The sequence below is a fragment of the Lepidochelys kempii genome, chromosome 7 (assembly GCF_965140285.1).
Source record: "Lepidochelys kempii isolate rLepKem1 chromosome 7, rLepKem1.hap1, whole genome shotgun sequence".
NCBI lineage: Eukaryota > Metazoa > Chordata > Testudines > Cheloniidae > Lepidochelys > Lepidochelys kempii.
The window spans coordinates 92,899,520-92,921,797 of NC_136386.1; the positions used below are offsets into that span (position 1 = coordinate 92,899,520).

Sequence of the window (22,278 nt, forward strand, 5' to 3'; positions counted from 1 at the left end):
GGGGAGGGACCCAGGAGAGAGAAGCTAGGGAGAGTTCCCTGTCCCTCAGAAGGGCCTCAAAGAAGGTCCAGTATTTGGGATTGTCTGTGGCCAGAAAGCATAGCTACAGGAGCAGGACCACTTCCTATGGTGGGGCCCTAGAGTGGAGAGGAACCCCCAATCTAGGGTCTGTGAATACCAGGGAATGAGATACAAGCAGAAGGGTAGTTTAAGTCGTATTTGGATTCCCAGCAGTCAGTCAGTATCCTGATGGGGGGAGGAGCCCAGAAGGGGCAAAGGACCTTTTGTTTAGAGTTAAGCTCGGGTGGTGTGAAAAAAAATGTTTTTCAGCTGAACCCTAGAAGGGGACTGAACCCCAGAAGGGGAGCTGAACTGCTGTGTGACTTGGGCAAAGGACCGAGGCAAAGAAGACCCAGTGAGAGAGTCCAGAGATGACACTGGTCATCAGAGCCGAGAAGATGGCCACCTGAGGGGTGTGAGAGGTGCAGTCCCATGCATTGCCATGTCTCGGTACAAAAGGCAGATTACACTGAAGACAAGTGCAAGTAAAAGTAATATTGTGGACCATTTGAGAGTTCCTGAACAGTGACTCTACATATGCTGGTCCTGGCAGGTTATAATAAAAGCCCCGAAGACAAGCATAGGTAAAACTATTGTTCACCAGCCCTATATTCCTGGTGTTTTTAAAGGTAACATAAAGCTGATGAACGACAGCTCTACATGCTTTTGCTAGGACTACGTAAAAGAGAAGCAGTAACACATGCAAAGCTATTATGCATCAGCCATCTACTATTGATTTTACACTATGGTATCGATACGACTATGATAAATTTGGCTCGAGCGACCAGACTTCTTTACTCCATAGACATACCCTGCAGTCGGCCATTTTCCACACTGGTGAGGTACAGACAGTCGAGAAGTGCACGTCCCTTCGGTTCAGGGGGTGTGGATCAGGTACAACCGATGAGACACACACACACTCCCGTGCCTTCACCTTTTTATCTGGTCTAACGGCTGTGTTTTAGAACAGACCAACCAATCAGGGTGGGCCACATTGTTTATGTGGCTGCCCTAATTGTATAATTGATGCATATTAAATTTTAAGGCCTATTTATTTTCTGTAGCCAATTAGATTTTGAATGTGGGTAATTTTGTATTGATAAGTATATATGAGTCAGCATAAATCGCTATCTGGTTGCCTCGTTTCCTGACCACAAGTCACAAGCGTAAGCTTTATTTTTGCAAGGCTTGCATTTTGCAGAATACGGAAGTTTGAGGCCTAACATTTGCAATACTTCTATTTTGTTCAAGCTTGACATGACAGTTGTTCAATTTATTCACAGGTACGTAGGGGCACCTTAGGGGTAAGCACTCATGTCAACAAGGGGAAACAGTGAAAAACACTATAAGCACAGTGCTGTCAATGCACAAATAAACAAACTAGAGAATTCCCCCCCCCCACCCCCAGTAACTGCTTTTAGTTATACTGATCTTAGTTATTACAAGTCATTATTCTGTACCAAATGACTGGAGGATAGCTAACGTGATGCCAATTTTTAAAAAGGGCTCCAGAGGTGATCCCAGCAATTACAGGCCTGTAAGCCTGACTTCAGTACTGGGCAAACTGTTTGAAACTATAGTAAAGTAAAAAATTGTCAGACACACAGATGAACATAATTTGTTGGTGAAGGGTCAACATGGTTTTTGTAAAAGGAAATCATGCCTCACCAATCTACTAGAATACTTTGAGGGGGTAAACAAGCATGTGGACAAGGGGGATCCAGTGGATATAGTGTACTTAGATTTTCAGAGAGCCTTTGACAAGGTCCCCAGATAAGGTGTCATGGGATAAGAGGAAAGGTCCTCTCATGGATCTGTAACTAGTTAAAGGATAGGAAACAAAGTGTGGGACTAAATCGTCAGTTTTCAGAATGGAGAGACATAAATAATGGTGTTCCCCAAGGGTTTGTACTGGTACCAGTCCTATTCAACATATTCATAAATGATCTGGAAAAAAGGGGTAAACAGTGAGGTGGCAAAATTTTCAGATGATACAAAACTACTCAGGATAGTTAAGTCCGAGGCACACTGCAAAGAGCTACAATAGGATCTCATAAAACTGGGTGACGGGCAACAAAATGGCAGGTGAAATTCAAGGTTGATAAATGCAAAGAAATGCACATTGGAAAACATAATCCCAACTATACATATAAAATGATGGGGTCTAAATTAGCTGTTACCACTCAAGAAAGAGATCTTGGAGTCATTGTGGACAGTTCTCTGAAAACATCCACTCAGTGTGCAGCGGCAGTCAAAAAAGAAACTGATTGTTGGGAATCATTAAGAAAGGGATAGATAATAAGACAGAAAATATCATATTGCCTCTATATAAATCCGTATGTGCAGATGTGGTCGCCCCGTCTCAAAAAAACATATATAGCTCTACCCCGATATAACACGATCCGACATAGCACGAATTCGGATATAACGTGGTAAAGCATTTCCCCTCCTCCCCTCTCCCTGCCAGGCTTGCGCAAACCTGGGAGGGAGGGGGGAGAAGTGGAGTGGCAGCGCGTTCAGGGGAGGAAGTGGAGCAGAGGTGAGCTGGGGCTGTGGGAGGGCCGCAGCAAGTAATCTGGGTGCTCCAGCCCTGGAGTTGGCACCTATGGCGGCAGCGTGTCTGGCTCTGACACGCTACTCTGAGTGGTGTGTTAAGGGGGCCTGGGCTAGGGGGGTGGATAAGGGGCAGAGGGTCTTGGAAGGCGGTCAGGGGGGGTTTGGATGGGTCGAGGGTTCTGAGGGGTCAGTCAGGGGGCAGGAAGTAGGTCGAGGTTGGATAGGGTGCAGGGCCAGGCTGTTTGGGGAGGCATAGCAAGTTCGATATAACGCAGTTTCACCTATAACGCGGTACGATTTTTTGGCTCCCGAGGACTACATTATATTGGGGTAGAGGTGTATTGGAATTGGAAAAGGTTCAGAAAAGGGCAACAAAAATGATTAGGGGTATGGAACGGCTGTGGAGAGATAAGAAGACTGAGACTTTTCAACTTGGAAAAGTGATGACTAAGGGGGGATATGATTGACATCTATAAAATCATGACTGGTATGGAGAAAGTACATAAGGAAGTATTATTTACTCCTTCTCATAACACAAGAACTAGGGGCTCATCAAATGAAATTAATAGGCAGCAGGTTTAAAACAAATGAAAGGAAGTATTTTTTCACACAAAGCACAGCAAATTTGTGGAACTCTGTACCAGAGGATGTTGTGAAGGCCAAGCCTATAACAGGGTTCAAAAAAGAACTAGATTAGTTCATGGAGCATAGGTCCATCAATGGCTATTAGCCAGGGTGAGAAGGGATGATGTCCCTAGCCTCTGTTTGCCAGAAGCTGGGAATGGGCGACAGGGGATGGATCACTTGATGATTACCTGTTCTGTTCATTCCCTCTGGGGCACCTGGCATTGGCCACTGTCAGAAGACAGGATACTGGGCTAGATGGGCCTTTGGTCTGACCCAGTATGGCCGTTCTTATGTTCTAATTATTATAGAATATATTAATATAGAAGTGTGGTTGATGGGATCCTTTTAGGGCTGAAGTTATATGACATCCAGTTTGAATATTTAGCTTTTAATATTAAATATTAATATTTTAAATATATAGCATTCCCTTAAAATGTACTTACTGTTAAAGAATATATAGCTGGCTCTATATTATACAGATCTCGGTCTAATGGAGAAAACTGCTGGTACATTGGACAGTTCTTGTCCCACAGAACAGGGGGTTTCAAAACACACCCACAGCCACCATTCGCCTCAAACATTGCTGCATTAAGATGCAGAGGGAGATCTGCAAAAGTAAAGCAGTCACAACTGAAAAATAGTGAAAATTCAATAGAAAGACAGCAAAATGTGGGTTTTTTAAAGATTACTGTTAAAACTGAATTGACAGTATAAAACTAATATTAAATTTCTTGGGACAGCTTTAACTTACATATCCAAGTTGCCCAAATAGTTTATACTTTAAAAAATAAGGATTTTCCAGTTTCACCCATTTTCTAGTTTTTGTTCTATTTTGGACTTGGCCATACCCACTAACAATACCTAGCAAGTTTCCTGAGATTTTCCCCAAAATCTAGGATGAAAAAAAAAAAAAGGATTGTGTAATTTGAAATCAGCTGAATGGAGCAACTTTTTATGAAAACCCAAAAGGTAAGGGAGCATAAGTAGGGATAGAATATAGCCCAAAGATTGTAACCAACACTGCATCAGTACTCAGACTTTGTTCCAGAGGAGTCATTTCTAGGATAAGGGAATTCAGTGTCTTTGTATACTTAAAAAGTTACTATAAACGATATTGTGGCTACAGCACTGTAAAAGTGCTGGATTCCAGCCAATTATGGTATCTGTGGGTGCAGTGCTCTAGGCATTTCCACGTCATCAGTGAGGCAGAAGACCTACCAAATTAGGCACAGAATTCCAGTATTCTGGAAGCAGTAATTCACATAGGCTAGATTGCTTTTAGCCTTAACATGGTTGCAAAAGGAAGTAAATGCAGGTAAAGTCCCCCCCCTCCCCCAGGTCTCAAATGACCACGTGGAATTTTATCCAAATCATCTGTCTCCCTCCTGGGTACAGTGCAGGGTATGATGTTCTCTGCGGCAATCAAGTGGGTGAGGAAGGTTGGTTGGTTGGGCATGTGTTGGGAAGGAAGATGCACCCTTTCAAGAGCTGGCATAAATTACCTCCCTGGGAACAAAAGGGGAGCACGGGTTGAATTGTGCTTGTTAGAGTCACAATTTCTCCCAGGGCTATTTCTGGGGTGGTGCCCTTATGCAACACCTCTTATTCAGGCTGTGCTAATGGATACAATCTGGTCCCTATTCTCTATGAGTTACCACCCAAGTATATATTTACTCAAAACTTTTTCAAGTACAGTATCTTTGCCAAATAATCCAACATCTGTTTAATAAATCCACAAATACAGACGATGGTAAGATAAAGGAATATTATGGTAAATACAGTTTCATAATTAAAGAAGCACTTATTTGATGATTAAAATGTACATAAATATATATTACTAGAGGAATTATTCTACCCGTACCATCAGTTTGATAGTTAACTGCCACTAGCTGTATTCCATGGAGCCAGAATATAAGGGGATGGGGGTTTGAAGAGTCAATGCGTGTGGCAGCAGGATATGTTCTCAATAGCTGACATGTGGTATGCTCAATCAGTTTCTGAGAATATCGTCTGCACAGACGTTTGGCAGCATTCTCATTCAGTGAAGAGATATGATAACATTTAGGTGTCCTTATGATAGCACTGAGAGAAGTTGTATGGTTGAAAGGAGGAGAACAAAGTTCTTCCCAGGTTTGCCGGGCACCCTCAAAAGGACCTGGAAAATAAACATAAATCTCAAATTATAGCTGCAGATCCTCAGACCTCAAGCATCAGTTTTTTCCTGTGAAGTATATTTATGTATTTTGAATGGGGTAAAAATAAATGATCTCTAGAAACCACACTGTTCACATAGATATCACTTTTCTTTCTTCATGTGCAGTAAGAGCAATTAGTGAGAGACTACATAATGGTTAAATACTGATACTGTAACTAGGCATGTATTAAAAGGTATTTCCATAAATAAGTATTTGAATATCATTTCCTTGAATTAAATGAGTACATATTTAATGTGGTATTTAATGTGTGAGACTATCTTAACAGTTTGAAATGAGTCTTGACTCTTAATTCATTGCTGGAAACCTTTATAATATTGCTAGTACGCTGCTTGGAATATAGAGATTGTTTAAATGGAAAGAATATAAAATTTCTTTAAGACTACTATGTCACTTTCAAACTTTACTATACAACCTGCAGTAAAAGATGGAGGACCAAATTCTTTGCTGATTTATATCCCTTGCAGCCCCACTGAAGTTTGCACCAAGTCTAAGTGCAGGATTTTGCCTAAAGACTATGGGGAAGCTTTTCAAGACATAAAATGGCAGTCAGCTGTTTAACTGTCGTTTGCACCTGTGAAAATCTCCTCCCGTACCTTTTAATATATAAACTTGATCCTAAGGTACATGTTCAAGCTATAAGATACAAATATTTTAGTTGGGAATCAATCACTCTCATCAGTAATTTTTAACTGACTAACTTTATACCTCCAGAAAATTAATCCTATACTAACATTCCATACCCTACAGTTGATTCTTTATAAAGAAGTTATTGTAATAGCTGCATTATTAATGAAAAGTGATTCAAAAATTCAAGAGCAGCATGCACACAGTAAATTGTTTGATCTTTAACATCTTGATCTGGTGTATGTGTTGGACTACAGAGTCATTCCACGTGATTGGTGAAAGAAGATCCTGACTTTACCTTTTCCAGATGCTTTGGCAAGTGTTGCTGGCTCCCCAGGGCTTAGTCTGCCAGGATTGTTGCCAAAAATGGACTTCCTGCTTTTTCTTTCCTTTCCTCTGCTAGAGCCAGATGGGTTTAGCGTTGACAGGCCTGTTCCCATAAAAGTAAAATAAATAAGCCAAAAAACATGACCAAGAGGGCATGACATTTTCCATCATTTTTCACTTTATTCTTTGAGGCACTAATACTAAAGTAGCACACAGGACAACTAGCATATGATTCCCAGTAACTGAGTCTAACTATATTTACAATCATCAAGAAGATGATATACAATGCAACACAGGAAAAAAAATCTGTGACATAACTGTTACCTGAGATTTATTTTTGGCTGGAGAACAGGAAGTGATTTAAGTCTTGTATTACAGAATAGCCCCAATGACTTTCGAAACAAATTCTACAATGAACAGTCACAATAAACTCAGACCTAAAAAATAATGCTACCCATCAGAGATCTAACCTGTTTTTCCGGTAAATCAAAACATACAAGTATACCGTATCATGGTACTGACACACTGTAGGCAAGGACACTGACTATGTGTTCAAATGAACCTGACAAAAAGGACTAAATTTGATGTAAGGACAATCCCAAAGAATCGTAGGGTAAAATACTAGTTGACCCATGAGTCTTTTCGAGTCCATCTTATATTATATTAAAACTACTATTTATAACTCATATTTCAACCACGGAAAATATTTGTAAGTGTGGAAAATCTTTTAATCCCTTAATGATTATGACCTGTTTTGAGATACTCAGATGAAAAGCACTATAATAAATATTATTATTCTATATACATATATTCAAAACAAAACAATCATTAAGGACATGATCTAAACTCCACTGAAATCAATGGATTCCATTTCCACTGATTTAAATGCCTTTCCATTGATTTCAGTGGGTTTTGGTCAGATCTAACTGAAATACAAAGTAAAAATACATCAAGGAGCTCTTTTGACATCAGTTCAACACTGAAAGCCAGATGAAGAATGCTATTGGAACTCCACGACATACCTGTAACTTACATTTTTCTTAATTTTTTATTAAAATTTGAAAAAAAAAATTATTGCACAAAGAAATGTAAATTGAAAACTTAAGTTACAATAGAAGAAAATACTGAATTTACACTGAAAATTAATATTTTAACTACTAATTTGAAGCTTAGTAGAAGTTGGATTCTGCTCCACTGAACTCAACCTATTGCAGTTTAGCAATGAGGTCTCAATCCTTCAAATGCTTTTGCACATACTGAATGAAGTTAAGCACATCATTTCAATGGAGCCACTCATGGCTTCCAAGGTCCATAGCTCTGGGGCAGCCCCGCCAGGCCAGGGCTTCCAGCCTTCGTGACAGAGCTGGGAATCTGAGTTCCACTGTTTGGCTCCCAGCTCCGCAGCAGGGAGACTGGGAAACATGAGAACCTCAGTTTGAGTCAGGAAATCCTGGAAGTGCCCAGGGTTTTCAAATTTCCAGGCCAGCTGGCTCCCTGTGCTGCCTGCTTGGGAATTGGGCTGCATGGGGAGCCACTTGGCCCCCAAGTCTAGAAGTCCTGGGTCCCCTGGCCTGGGACAGTTCAGGTTGGGGCTGCCCAGGAGTCACAGACCATGAGACAGACTCCAACAGCTGTTCACTGGAAGCAATGAAACTGACAAGAATGTCAGTTTCACTTAGCAGCTGCAGCAGTCCCAGGGATCATGCCTTGTTTAGGAAACACCATGCTTTGGTGTTTCCATTTTTTTATTTTTAAGATGTCCAATTTGCAGGAGATTTCAAAATATCAAAAATTTCCCACAAACTGGAAATCTCTAGTTTTGTCCAGTTCTACCCACTATTAACCAAGAGACAAAATGAAGGAAACAGATATTTTTGTAAAATGAAGATGCTATAAAAATAAGTACTTCAACTCTAATATCCTGTGCATTGGTTAGTACAACTGGGAGAATTATCTGTGTTAAACATAGCTACCTATATTAGAATAATAATCAGCTGCAAAATAAAACTTCAGATGATTTAGGAAGAACATGGAGCAACTGATAACTCACAGCAGACTTCTGGCCTTTTCAATATGTATTTGGCCAGATCCTGGACCTTGATATAGCACATTAGCACTACTCCAGCAGCACAAAGTATCTGTAAAACTGGGGTTACTTGTTACTTGGTTAATTTCCAGGTTGTGTAGAGGCTACATAGCCAGCCCTATACCACCTCTTCTTCTGATTCCCTGACACACAGGGCATGACCAGAGCATGGCCTGAATGGTCCTTTGGTGGCCATCTGTAGCCAGGAGAAAACTAGAGCAGTGCTAAAGCTGCTCTAAGTTGCGCCTGAGGCCAGCCCAGCCCATGGCCAAGAGCATAAAAGGTGGTACAAAGTGGATGTCACCTGGACCCTAGAACTGGGCCCACTGGGTGCATTAATTTTTTCTGGTGTTGGGTCCTTTCCACATTGGAGGATTAAGTAAGGTCTCAAAGGAGCAAAACTTGTGGCAGTCAAGTCTTATGTTTCAAGCCCTTGTTGTGGAGACAGTCACTGAGGAAACAGACTAACCTGTTACCTAATTATTGGAGGGCAAAGCAAAACATTAGGGTAAGTTGAGCCCTAGCCACATGTGATGGTTCAGGGGCAAACTGCATCTGTGATCTGTCCCCCAGTCTCTCCTTTAGGCACCTTTTCCAAGTGACAGGGCCTCTACTTGCTGCACTCTTCCCACAATGGCACTCTTTGGATTGGATCAATGGGCAACAACACTCCTTATTCCCACTCTACTGTCGTAGTTATAGGACCTTTCGAATGCACCCCTCAGGTGACAGGTTTCTCAACCTTTCCCTCTCTCCTGGTGGAACTCCATGGCTTTATCACTCCTAGACTGGATCCCTGAGTGCAACTCCCTGATTCCAACTTTGCTAAGATGACAGACACAGCTGTCTCTCTGGGAGCCTTTGACCACTGGCTGATTAAGGTGACTCAGCACAGCTCCTTCCAAAGGGACATAATGTCCGTTCACAGAGAGTTACATAGCAAACAGAGGAAAAGGTTAAAACCACAAAAGTTCTGCCTGCCTGGGTCCTGTCTAGAGTTCATCACCCCTCTCAAAGCATAAGTCAGCCCAACTGCCTCCGACACATCCCACAAAGCCCTGCTGCATGCTCTGCCTATCTCAGTCCCTCTTGCAGAGTCTCTCCCTTAGCAGCTGCAAACAAGTCATTCTCCCTTTCTCTCTAGGCAGGGATTTTTCAGTGGAGCATTGTTCTTTTGATCTTAAACTCTGACCTTGGCAAAACAGCAGCGTAACATTCGGCTGGCACCTAGGAAGAGCATCTTCATCATTTTGTAGCTCAGCCGTCGCCCCCTGGAAGTTGTTTATCCAAAGATGTCTTAGCTGTGACAGCGGTTTGTTTCCTGGCTTTTCCTAACCACCCCTTTTAATTCAACTCCATGTAATCGGACAGGTAAAACGAGCAGGTAAAATGAGGTAACATTCATAATATTCATAGACATAATACAGACATCATTCTCGTTCTCCACACCATAAACAATCAGAACGGATAAAATGCTTTCATGAATTAGAGGAGGGTACTATAATAAGTGCCAATCGACATGGGCTTATGGACAATATATGTTATCAAAGTCACAATCTCTTTTTCTGATGAGATTACAAATTGGTTTGATAAAGGTAACAGTGCTGATGTAATATACTTAGACTTCTGTAAGACACCACACAACATTTTGATTAAGAAACTAGATCAATACAAGTTCAACATGGCACACATTAAACGGAATAAAAACTGACTAACTGATAGGTCTCAAAATGGAATTGTAATTGGCGAATGATCATCAACTGGTAACATTTCCAGAGGGATCCCACAGGAATCAATTCTTGGCCCTATCCTGTTTAACATTTTTATCAAGGGGAAGGAAGAAAACATGTTTGTTTTAGGATGTATAAACAGGGGAATATCAAGTAAAAGTAGGGAGGTTATATTACTGCTCTATTTGGCTCTGATGTAACCAATACTGGAATATTGTTCTGGTCATCAGAGCTTATTGCTCCCAAACCATAGTTACTATCTATTTCTTGGGAGTACAGGTTGTTGACCGGGTCACTGCATCAGGCAGCGTTCAAGTGTTAGCCTAGTTCTTCACATTCACATTTGGAGTAATTCCCTTAGCTTTCACTTGATCATATGTTCTGGTGTCCACAATTCAAGAATGATGTTGATAAATTGGAGAGGGATTGGGAAGAGCTACAAAAATGATTAAAGAATTAAAAACATGCCTTATAGTGAAAGACTCAAGGAGCTCAATCTATGTAGTTTAATGAACAGAAGGTTAAGGGATGACTAGATCACAATTTAGAAATACCTACAGAACAGAAACTTGATAATAGAGGGCTCTTCAGCCTATCAGACAAAGGAACAACATGGCTGGAAGCTGACGCTTAACAAGTTCAGACTAGAAAGAAGTTGCAATTTTTTAACAGAGAGTTTAATTAACCAAAATTACCTAAGGGTTGGAACAATTTCCTAGGGTTGTTGTGGATTCTCCATCACTGAAAATGCTATTATCAAAATTGGACTTTTTTCTAAAAGATAAACTCTCGTTTTAACAAGAAATAATTCAAGGAAATCCTCTGGCCTGTGTTATACAGGAGGTCAGACAAGAGATGATAACAGTGGTCCCTTCTGGCCTTATGATCTAAGATTGGCTTCCTCAGAAAGAGCCAAATCATAAGTGCAAAACACAAAACAAGTAAAAGGGGCCAGAGGAAAGAAATCTTCTCTTTAGACTATACAGGAACAGCAAAGCCACCTTGCAGCCACTCCTGCTACTTCAGGATTACATTACCCCCACCCCCTCCCGACTTTTGCATCCTTTCCCCTCTCCAGAAAAAACTGGTCAGTACATCCACATAATTATGGATCCACCAGCCTTGTCCTCGTTTTTCTACTGCTCCAACCTCAATATTGTCTATTGGCTGGGGCCTGTGAAGTGTTTCCAGCTTCCTGTCCCCTTGCTGCACAGTGGAATCACATCAGTTGCACTGAGGTCAGGGACTCTATGTCCACAAAGAGAAGGGCAGGATTTTTCCCCAAAGGGGGGGGCATATAAACGTTAACTTGGGAAAGCAGGCTTTATGGGTTCTAGCTATGCCTATAAAGTGTCCTCCCTGTGAAAGGAACTGATTTTTTTATTTGTCCTAATTACGTTTTGAATTAAAACAAAGGAGAAATTTAATTATGGCAAGTGAGTATTTATTTTCTAATTGAATTTTAGGAACATTTTAGAAAGTCAGAAATGTGTGTATTAAAATGTTTTGAGTAATTGAAACTGTATGAAAGATGGAAAATACTACTCTTTGCTCAGAAGAAAATAATGTTTGACTTGAAAGACAACTGGAATTATTTCACTGTAGATTATATTAAGGGGACAGCTAAATTAAAAATCACAAATCTTATTTTTTAACTTGCCATTGTTACAAGTTACACCTAACATTCATAAAACTAAGATTAGAGAAATGTTTCTCTCTAATTTTTCAATTTGCTTACCTTGACTTTGTGTAAATTAATATCAGATTATATTTCTTTTTGTATTAAATCCTAATGTGCAATAGTTGCCAATATTTCTCTAGAGAACTGTTCTATTAAAGAAGCTGAATTCTCATTTCAACAAACTATCAATTATGAACACTAAATTAGCAATTTAAAAAATGAGTTAGTATACAGAATGTACAGTATATTAGCCAAAATATGCTCATCCTCAGTGTTCTGTTCTGAGCAAATGAAGACAAGTAATCTCAATTTCAGTTCCTCCACCTCCTACTGTTTTCCAATCCCTATCTCTCCACCACTACAGAATGAAACCCCTCCTACCTCTCTGTCCTCCTGCGGGATCACTGCTACATGCCTATCATGGGCCATTTTCTTCCTGCCACCCATCCACTTTACCTGGTCTGCTCTCTACTCCTGGTTCCATGCCAGTTTCCCTTTTAGCCTCATCCCCAATATGACCTCTCTCTCTCTCCCCATTCCCCAGCTGGTGTCTAGCCCAATTACTGGGTAATGAGGGATGTAGATAATAATGTCAGGGGTGCAGGTGAGAGGGAAGGCTTCTGGCAGTGGTGTGACAAGCTAACTTGGAACCTATTCTTAAAGAGTCCTGACCTGCTCCGCCTCCCAGAGGCTGCAAACTCTTCTTCAGACCTGGCACAGCAGCTCCTTAGGTGAAATTCTAATGAAAAGCCTTACAAAACAGCTTGTTCTTAGCTGTCAGTCAGATAGGAATTAGCCAGTTCACTACAGTTTAAGGGTTGGAGTACTTTTTCCCTCCATGACAAACGCAGCACATAGAATCGTCATCGTACAGAATCCATAACCACAAAAAGGCATATTCCCCACATACTACAGTTTGAATTCCGCAGTATAAGCAGTTACAATTATATCACTGTAATGTTCCAAAGATTTAGAAAATGTAAAGCAATAAGCATACTTACCAGGGAATTTCACAGCTTGACAATAGATGACAAGATCTGAGAGCTCTGGTGCTATCTGTCTACTTTCCTTCTTATTTTGTGGAAGATAAAATTCTTCACCCAGTTCCATGTCATAAACCTAAGTGACAATTCAAGTGATGTATAATACAAAAGGTTTGAAAATGAAAGTATTCTAGCATACCTCATATACACACTTGATGTGGTTTTATCACATTCAGCACACATGGTTCTATATCCTCACATAATGGATTTATGCATGCATCTATTTTTCCCATTCGTTACCATATATTAGTACTATTTGTATTGCAGTAGTACTCAAAATACACCTAGATAACTTTAAAAATCCGGCCCTAAGTTACTTCTGACTCATAGCACGAGTGAGACCTAAGCAGCTCATTTTCATTCAACAAGAATATATTCAATGAAGACAAATGCAAAGCACTACACTTAGGAAGGAAATACCAAATACACAACTACAAAATGGGGGATAAATGGCTAGCTGCTGGTGCTGCTCAAATGAAAAGGACGTGGGGGTTATACTGGATCAAAAACTGAATAGGAGTCACTGTGATGCAGTTGCGAAAAAGGCTAATATTCTGGGTTATATTAACAGCAGCATCCTCTGTAACACATGGGAGGTAATTATCCCACTCTACTCGGCACTGGTGAGGCCTAAGCTGGAGTATGGTGTTCAATTCTGGGTGCCAGACTTCAGGAAAGATGGGGACAAATTGGAGAGAGTTCAGAGAAGAGCAACAAAAATGACAAAGAGTTTAGAAAACCTGACTTATGAGGAAAGATTTTTAAAATGGGCATATGTAGTCTTGAGAAAAGAAAACTGAGGGGGGCCTGATAACAGTCTTCAAATATGTTAAAGGCTTTTATAAAGAGCACTGTGATAAATTGTTCTCCATGTCCAATGAAGATAGGCCAAGAAGAATTAATATGTAGCAAGGGAGATTTAGGTTAGATATTAGGAATAACTTTCTAACTATAAGGGTTGTTAAGCTCTGGAATAGGCTTCCAGTGGAGGTTGTAGAGTCTCTACCTTTGGAGGTCTTTAAGAAAAGGTTAGAGAAACACCTATCAGGGATGGTCCTACCTTAGCACTGGGGGCTGGACTTGATAACTTCTCAAGATCCCTTCCAGCACAACATTTCTATGATTCTGACGACGACACTTAAACTAATGTCTCCTCAAATAGGCTCATTCTCCACCCACACCCTCCACATCATTCTCCACACTATTTTTTTTATTCTGCACTCTTGAAAGCAGGAAACCAAGTATACGGAGGGCTTGAGACTTACTACCAGTCAGTATGAGGGTTCATACCTAGACCAGATATCCCAAAGAATGCAACACCCAATAATGACCTGGTCATTTATCTGGTCATTTATTTAAGTGACTAAATAAATGGGAGCTCAGCTCTTGAAAATATGGCCACTAGTATTTTACCTTACTTGTGCCCTCATGTAACCTCTGATCACACTTGTGGAGTGCAGCAGCCTTGCAATCCCTGCTCAACATGACACAAAGAGTAACAGTATTCCTTTATATATTAAGGAATCACCAGTCAAGACCCTGAAGGGAGGCTTTCCATCCTACACTTTATTTTTAACCCCTTTTCATACATGTTTATCCATAGGTAGGGAGCTTCACTCAGCGTAAAGTAGAAGTGTGTGATTCATTTTGTCTTTATGAACAGAATGTCTTTAAAAACCAGTTTCTCATTTTACTTTTTGTAAATTTTACTAAAAGCAAAATGCAATTTTGCCAGTTAACTGAAAAAGTTGTACAACATAATACGTGCATAGTTGAGAGGAGGGGAAGGTTGATGTTCAAGTTGAACTTCCAGCGATAATCTGGGAGGTGAGACTCCCTGAGTGCATGGGAATAGCTCACATTAACAATGGCAGAATGTATGCATAATCATTAAGGGGAGACCTACACTATCTGTTACAATCTGAATATCATCAACCAACAGCTGTGAGACTTTGTCACAATTGGAAAAAACCTCAGAGAGAAAGACAGTACAACAGCTGAAAGAAAATTCCATAGAAGGTCTTCTTTAAATGAGTGAAAAATTATTTCAAATTCATATATTTTTGGTTTTTTTGTTTGAAATACTAGTGAAGATATTTTTTCACATGCTCTTGATGGAAAACAAGAAGGGTGGGAAACTGCGGGATAGAATACAGCTGCCATGGCCAATGAATACGCCAGGAGAGATGTCTGGACATTTTAGCAAAATTGCACAAAAAGAAAATGGGTAAAAGGGGCTGTTAAAAATGGGATGAACCAGCTGAAATAGTGAGAAAAAAATAAATGTAATCTTATGAATAAAGTTCCTTTTTGCCTGTAAAAGAAGACAATGCAAATATACACGCATCAGCACCATTTTTCTTCTAGTACGCATTTGAGGTAGAGAGACTCAGTTTTAATCACCTATCTGAGGCACTGTTTTATAAAGAGTATTGTCACATAAGCAAGCAAAATGGCAGAAGTTGGATTGTTAATGTGACAAATTAATACAGAAATTGACATTTCTTATGTTGAGCCAGTTTATATGCAGCCAATATACTGGTGAACTTTTTTTTTAAACTGACTTGATTTCAAGATAATGGAATACCATTTAAAGGGAGTTTCGTAATTTTGTCAGGTTTGTTTCCCAGTGTTTATTTTTTAAAATCAATTTTTGAAAAAAAAGTTATTTATTGATGTTGTTTTCACTTCAGATTGAAAGAGAAAGATGCACATAGAAATTCACGATATTCAATACCCTCCAGGAATATACTGAGTGTGGATTTCTCTATGTATCTCATAATATTAATATACGTATAAAATACATTATGCTCTAATTATTACTGATTAACAACACAAAACTCACATAAACCTGGATCATTAATAAAAAAAGATTGCACAGATCTGTTCTAAATAAATGTATATTATCTTGATTTAAAACAGTATAAGATATCAAGTTGCAGTGGGGAAGGTTTAGATTGGATATTAGGAAAAACTTTTTCACTAAGAGGGTGGTGAAACACTGGAATGAGTTACCTAGGGAGGTGGTAGAATCTCCTTCCTTAGAGGTTTTTAAGGTCAGGCTTGACAAAGCCCTGGCTGGGATGATTTAACTGGGAACTGGAAATTGGTCCTGCTTTGAGCAGGGGGTTGGACTAGATGACCTTCTGGGGTCCCTTCCAACCCTGATATTCTATGATTCTATATATCTTTCAGGAAAAAGTCTAAAAGAGATTTTTCTTTTAAACTCTACTACGAAAACTATAATTTTAAATAATTATACTGATAAATTTATTGGCTTTCTTAAATGAATTGTGGACAGTGGGCCATATTTTGTCTTTGTTCTGTGCACAGAACTCCCATTGAACTAAATGGAAACAGTAAAGACTGAGTCAGTATACAGTGCACCCGAGCCTGGAAAAAATGTTCTGATGAGCCCAGCATTTTCAATATATCATGAGGAGTGTGTGTCAAAAATGAGTTCACAGTGAAGTACAATAATATCTGGTAAATTGCTTGGGTTTGGAAAAAAAGTAATCCTCAAATCTGATAAACAGTGTGTGTTCTATGGAATTATGAAAGTCATGAAGATAAAGCAAACTTTATAAGCTGCAGTTAAGTACTCTGCAAAACCATATGGTATTTATAAACAATGTTTGCTTTTTATATAAAAACTCAACTTACTTTCACAAACATCAGTTATAGCACTATACATATGGAGCATAATCATAGAAAATCAAGACTTGCGTAATTTTGAGAGTGAGATGGACAGTCTTTTATAAAAAGCAAGGGCAGGGAAGCTTAAACTGCATCAACAGAATTTGAAACAAGAGTGAATTACTATAATTGTGAATGGACACTGTACTTCTTTGCTAGATATGGACTGAGAGTAACCTCTTAGTCAGGCTCATAACAACAGTGTTGGCCAGGAGCCAACCAAGGAACCACTGTGATTGAGTCACAATATGCTTCCCGACTCCACCCTTCCTCTGGGGTGCTGCAGCATGGCTGTCTCCTCAAGTGGGCAGGGATGTAGCGGGGGACAGCCTCACCGACAGCAGAACTGGGCCACCACTGTTTAGATTATGTTTTTGAAACCCTTGCCTTTTATCAACTTTAGCAATCTTTTAAATATTTTAGAGTTCTTTATTAGCTCACTTTGCCACCACACACTAATGAGTTAATGAATATATTCCCACCTACAGCACAACCAACCAAGACTGTGTAGATTATCCAGATGGAATTTAACAACCACCTTCCATTAAAGTCAATTATTTTGTTTTATACTATTTTTCTCTGCTAGTAAGGTTAGGGACTTGATCCGATGCCCATTAAAGCCAGTGGAAAGACTTCCATCGACTTCAGTAGGCATTGGCTCACAGACTACAAATTTCTTTTCCTGTTTTTATTGCTGTTGCATACTGGTCTAATGAGCTCCATTTTGTGTCCACAATAACCTCTGAATCCTTTTCTTGACCCAGATGCTTGTTGCATTTACCTTATCTTCCCTAGGATGGTTCCCTGCTTCCAGATATTTGTCATTAAAGTGCATTTGCCATGTGATGATTCAGTCACCTGAGCAAATCAAATCCTTTTGAAGCTGGATCCATGTCAAAAGGTTTGGGGGAGAGGAAAAAAAAGTACTACCTTTCCTTTATTATTGTAAGTAATGCAATCAGTCTTCTTTATTCTCTTGGCAGTTTCTTCATTATATTCAAATTGCAGTTTATCACTGGATGATTTAGTCTCAGGTCGGTCTTCCAGAATGTTATCTAGAAATTAATTGATTTTAGATAAACAATATGCAGGCCAAGAATTAACTGCAAATTTTATTTCAACAAGTTGTTTTGGGTAAAGCACCTAGTTACATGTCTGAATAACCAACTGGCAAAAATAACTTGTTTATTGGTTAAAGCGTTTCTCCTTCATTGGTAATATTGTTTGTTAGGACGTTGCTCTTCTATGAAACCTTCTACACTGTCTTTTTTGTTCAGTAGATATTAAACCAGAAAATCGTTTAATAATACGAGTTAAATATTTCCACATCCTCTTTGGCAAATCAAGAAACAAAGAAACACAGGCTTGCCACCGAAAGTATTTAAGAGGCGATATTCTTGAATATTCAAGAATTGCAGAAGTTTATCAGTTAATATAGTTTAGTCAGTAATCAGTAATTTTAAAAGGTATCTTCACATTTCAGACTTCGATTCTCATGCTGCCCCCACTTCACACTGCCTATATGTTTGAGGCATTCTTCCCCATTAAAGAGCATGCCTCATGTACATGCTAGAGACTTACCCTGATTGGCCCCCCAAATTAGAGTGATTTATAAGAATGGAAAAACTGTTACAACGGGGAGCATTTTTTGTTTATTTTGGCTCTTTATACAGCATGTGTGTGTAATTTTGGACCACAATATCTTTATGAATAACCAATGTTTTTTCAATGATACCTGACCAGTAAATAAGGCTTAATGAAACCATTTGAATGCATTTTCAATTAATACAAAGGAGGTACCATATATTTACACTACAGACTTTTAACAAGTTGGAGACACAGTGCTGAAATTCATGCAGTTAAAATGCTCAACCAAATGGCTTTTACCTTCCTGGCTGTTAGGAGCGGGAGAAGCATTAAGGACATCAACTACAGGAAAACAGAGTCAGAAAGGGGATAAGAGTAAAGGAAATTAAGAAATACAGCCAGAAAAAATGAAAATTAAGTGTCAATTTTAAAACTATGAGCATTATGCAAAACTACAGCATAAAACTGAAATCTTCTAAAGTTTTCAGATGATTATTATTTAGATTAGTTCTGCCAAATATTATAATAGTTAAAACAAACAAATAGTGTAACCATTATATTAAAGCAGTAAAGCATGCCACAGGTTACTTTTTGTACTGCACTGTGCACAGACTTTTCCAGTCTTCTCCTACTGGAGCATGTTTCAAGTACAACTTATAGTGGGCAACTTGCAATTTCTTTCTGGCCAATATGTAAGAAACATCTGCACTCGAACAGCATATTTTCATCTATGCCACCTGAAGATTCTTCTACACAGGGAGAATTTTTCAGGTAGACTATTAAGCAGTCTTTCCAGCTATCTTGTGCTGCTGGAACAGCACAAAGCAGCTGGAGCAGGCACCAGAATCTGAGCCATTTTCATATTTATCTTAGGAAAATCAGAAGCAGTCATTAAGTCTCCTTATTAAATTTTATTTTGTTAATTTCATCATCACCAACAGAGAAACAATAAAATAAATTTCATTTGTGAAAGTTTTCGCTGTGCCACTTGAACACAAGTCTGGCACTAAAGGAAGTGCTGAGCTTTGTGCCTTTCATAAACTTGGTCACCTGTGTAAAGGCCAGGCACTATCTGGTCTTAGGTTTTAATAAATGAACTATTTTATTCTTTTGCCATGTCTCTGGGTGGTATGAATTTGGCTACCAGTTGTGATGTATCTTGACATAACACATTTTCTGACAGTTATCAATTATGAAACCAACATCACTTTTGAATGTCTTAGGCCAATTCATTCCTAGTGTAACTTCACTGACTTCAGGAAAATGTCCAGACATGTCCAGGCCCCAGACTACAAGTGTATATGCTGCGCTCATAGAAGGATGTTCTGCACCTGTTCTGAATACTGTCCCTGAAAAACTGTTTGAATGTTGGCAACATGATTGAACTCTTAGCACAAAAATTACTAGTTTAACTTATTCATGACAGCAATGGCATGCTTGCAAACACATCTACATTGTAACTATGAGATCTGACTTGAACAAGGGCCTCTGATGTGTCCCTGCCCCATGAGCAGTCCAGAAAGAATAGAGTCAAAATCTCCAAAATCTCCCACTGTTCTAGTGAGGGAGAAAACTTTGCCAGGCCTATACCCAGTGCAACGTAGGCCACCAGACACCCAGGTACATCTATGCTATCAGGACCTCTGGGGAGATGGAGCCAAGGGTCTGCCCACTCCCTACCCATTTGTGTAGGCCACAGGTTGTAGTGGCTCTGCAAAGCCTGCTTCCCTTCCTGTGTTGCGATCTATGAAGTGTATGGCAAGATGGTAAGACAATGCCTTATGCCTCCTTATACCACTGCACAACCCAGGCCACTCTTCAGCCCTTAGGGAAAAGGAATTAATATGAAAAATGCATGAACTCTGAGGTGTTAAAACCGTAAAAGAAAACAGGGTTTATATAAGATACAGTACTTTGTACTTCATTTATATACACTATTATTTTGATGTAATTTAGAATGAATATAAGTTATCATTCATTATAAGTGATACTAGATTATACACTAACAAATACATAAAATGTGGAACCACCTAATTGTCTCATGCAAATGTCTCAATACATCTTGTTTGATCTATTCTAACTGAAGCAAATTTAAACAGTTAAAGTCAGTCATAAGTATGGAGAAATTTTATGAACCAAGAATTCTCAAAGTACAGCATTGTAATAACTATACTTCTTTACCATCAGAGAGAGATTCATAGTCATAGTCATATTCATCCTCTTCATCCTCCTCCTCTTCATTATTAGTGGTGGGGTTACCAGCATTGCCACCATTACTGGCCTGGGCTTGCATGTATGCGAGTTGGTGAGCCTACAGCATTAAAATAATTTTTAAAGCACTCAAATATTAAAACAGCAAAAAAGTTCTATTTATAATATTCTTATTTATATGTATCTGTTCAGTGTCCTGTTTTTATAAGAGGAAAAATAGCTATTCTAAGGGCTTGTCCACATGGGAAAGTTATAGCAGTAAAAAGTGAAGAGTGAATTTAAACATATATAGTTACACAGGTATAAATCCCCATGTGCCCACTGTTAGTCCAATATAAGAGTACCCTTTTTCTGGTTTAGTTTATGGCACTTTGGAAGCTGTTTAGACAAAACAAAAAAATCCAAAAAACATACGGGGAGTTAGTGGTTTAACTATAGTAGTTTGACTGGTGAAACTTTCCTGTGTACAGAAACCCCAAAATTCCCCCCCATCTCCCAAAATAGTTTATTTACTGTTAAATGATTCCATAAATGGGTTTAAATCTCCTCCTGTAATCTCTGAAAATCCGTGTAACATTGGATTACAGGAGGAGATTTAAACTCCTGGATTACAGGAGTTGTCAATAAACTAGAATTTCAAGAAAGATCTGAATGTGAATCATACATAATTGTCCATCTTTTTGGATTATTTATTGGGCTTACATTTACCCAAAGTGAAAAGAGAGTCATTGTGGATCTACAGATAACATCACACTTTTGAAAAAGTCCAGTTCCCACTAAATAATGTATTTCACTACATGGGATGTTTGGCATCAATTCCAAGCCCTTGGTAACTGGAACAGTTATTGTACAGTCCCTGTGGAAAAAATGAAGGAAGGGCTGAGGCTGTATAGATTAAAATAAAAGGGACTGTAATGTAAAGGAAGCTTGCATTGTTGCATTGCATGGGACTCGATTTCCTTGTAAAGAGAAGACTTCAACCTCTGTAAGAGTATTTCATTCATTGCAAAACTTAAAAGATGGAGGAGATGTCACAAAAGGATATATACATAAATATTAAGAAATACTAAATATTTCAGGAAAATTTTCTACCTATCATATGGAAATACAGTTTAATAAAAATGGTAACATTCTGCCATAAAATAAAATCAATTGGTAGCAAGTGAAAAAAAATTTGTTTAACAAGAAAGTACCTGGCTTGAATATGGTAAAAATACAGCACAACTTTGCTAAATCCAAAAAGACAACAAAGTATTACAGAACAAAATGCACACACAAAAAAAACCTTGGGGTGGCCTCTCCCCCTTTCTGAGCAAACATTTATTAGTGAAGTGTTTGGTAAGACTATATTACTTTTACCAAATATACTATGTTGTGTTTACCATGTATCATAATTAAAACTTAAAAACCACAAAAATAAACCAAGTATTTTTGTATTTATATTTTTATTTTATATATTTATATTATGTTGATATATAATCCACAGTGTGTTTCCCAGTGTGCATTAGACTGGTTCTTTTGTCCATGTTAAATTGGACAAACTTTAATGACTATTGCTTTTTTCCAAACCACAACTTAAATATCAGAATGTTTGTTAGGGAAATAATTTACCTTTTGTTTTAAAATATCCACTGGAGTTTGATGGGCTTTGAGTTTTTTGTTTTTCAGCAGCACTTTTCTTCTCAGTTGGTCCGGTGAAGGGAGCATTGGATCATCAGAGAAGTCACTCTCAAATAAAAACTTAGTTACCAGCTTATCTCCAAATACATTCTGAAATATTGAGAATACGTGAGATATCATGAAAAACAAAATCCCTGGACATGCTCTTTGAATG

At 38.8% G+C, this 22,278-nt stretch overlaps 1 protein-coding gene across 1 annotated transcript in view; it reads right to left on the bottom strand.

Moving 5' to 3' along the window:
• Positions 1-22,278, bottom strand: part of PLCE1 (phospholipase C epsilon 1) — a 291,024-nt gene that overhangs the window by 23,375 nt on the left and 245,371 nt on the right. Inside the window, exons 18-24 of the mRNA XM_073353850.2 lie at positions 22,056-22,214; positions 20,415-20,544; positions 17,577-17,701; positions 12,909-13,026; positions 6,382-6,513; positions 5,105-5,398; positions 3,687-3,850 (exon numbers count right to left, since the gene is read on the bottom strand). Coding sequence (XP_073209951.2) covers positions 3,687-3,850; positions 5,105-5,398; positions 6,382-6,513; positions 12,909-13,026; positions 17,577-17,701; positions 20,415-20,544; positions 22,056-22,214 — 1,122 coding nt within the window. The remainder of the gene's footprint in view (positions 1-3,686; positions 3,851-5,104; positions 5,399-6,381; positions 6,514-12,908; positions 13,027-17,576; positions 17,702-20,414; positions 20,545-22,055; positions 22,215-22,278) is intronic.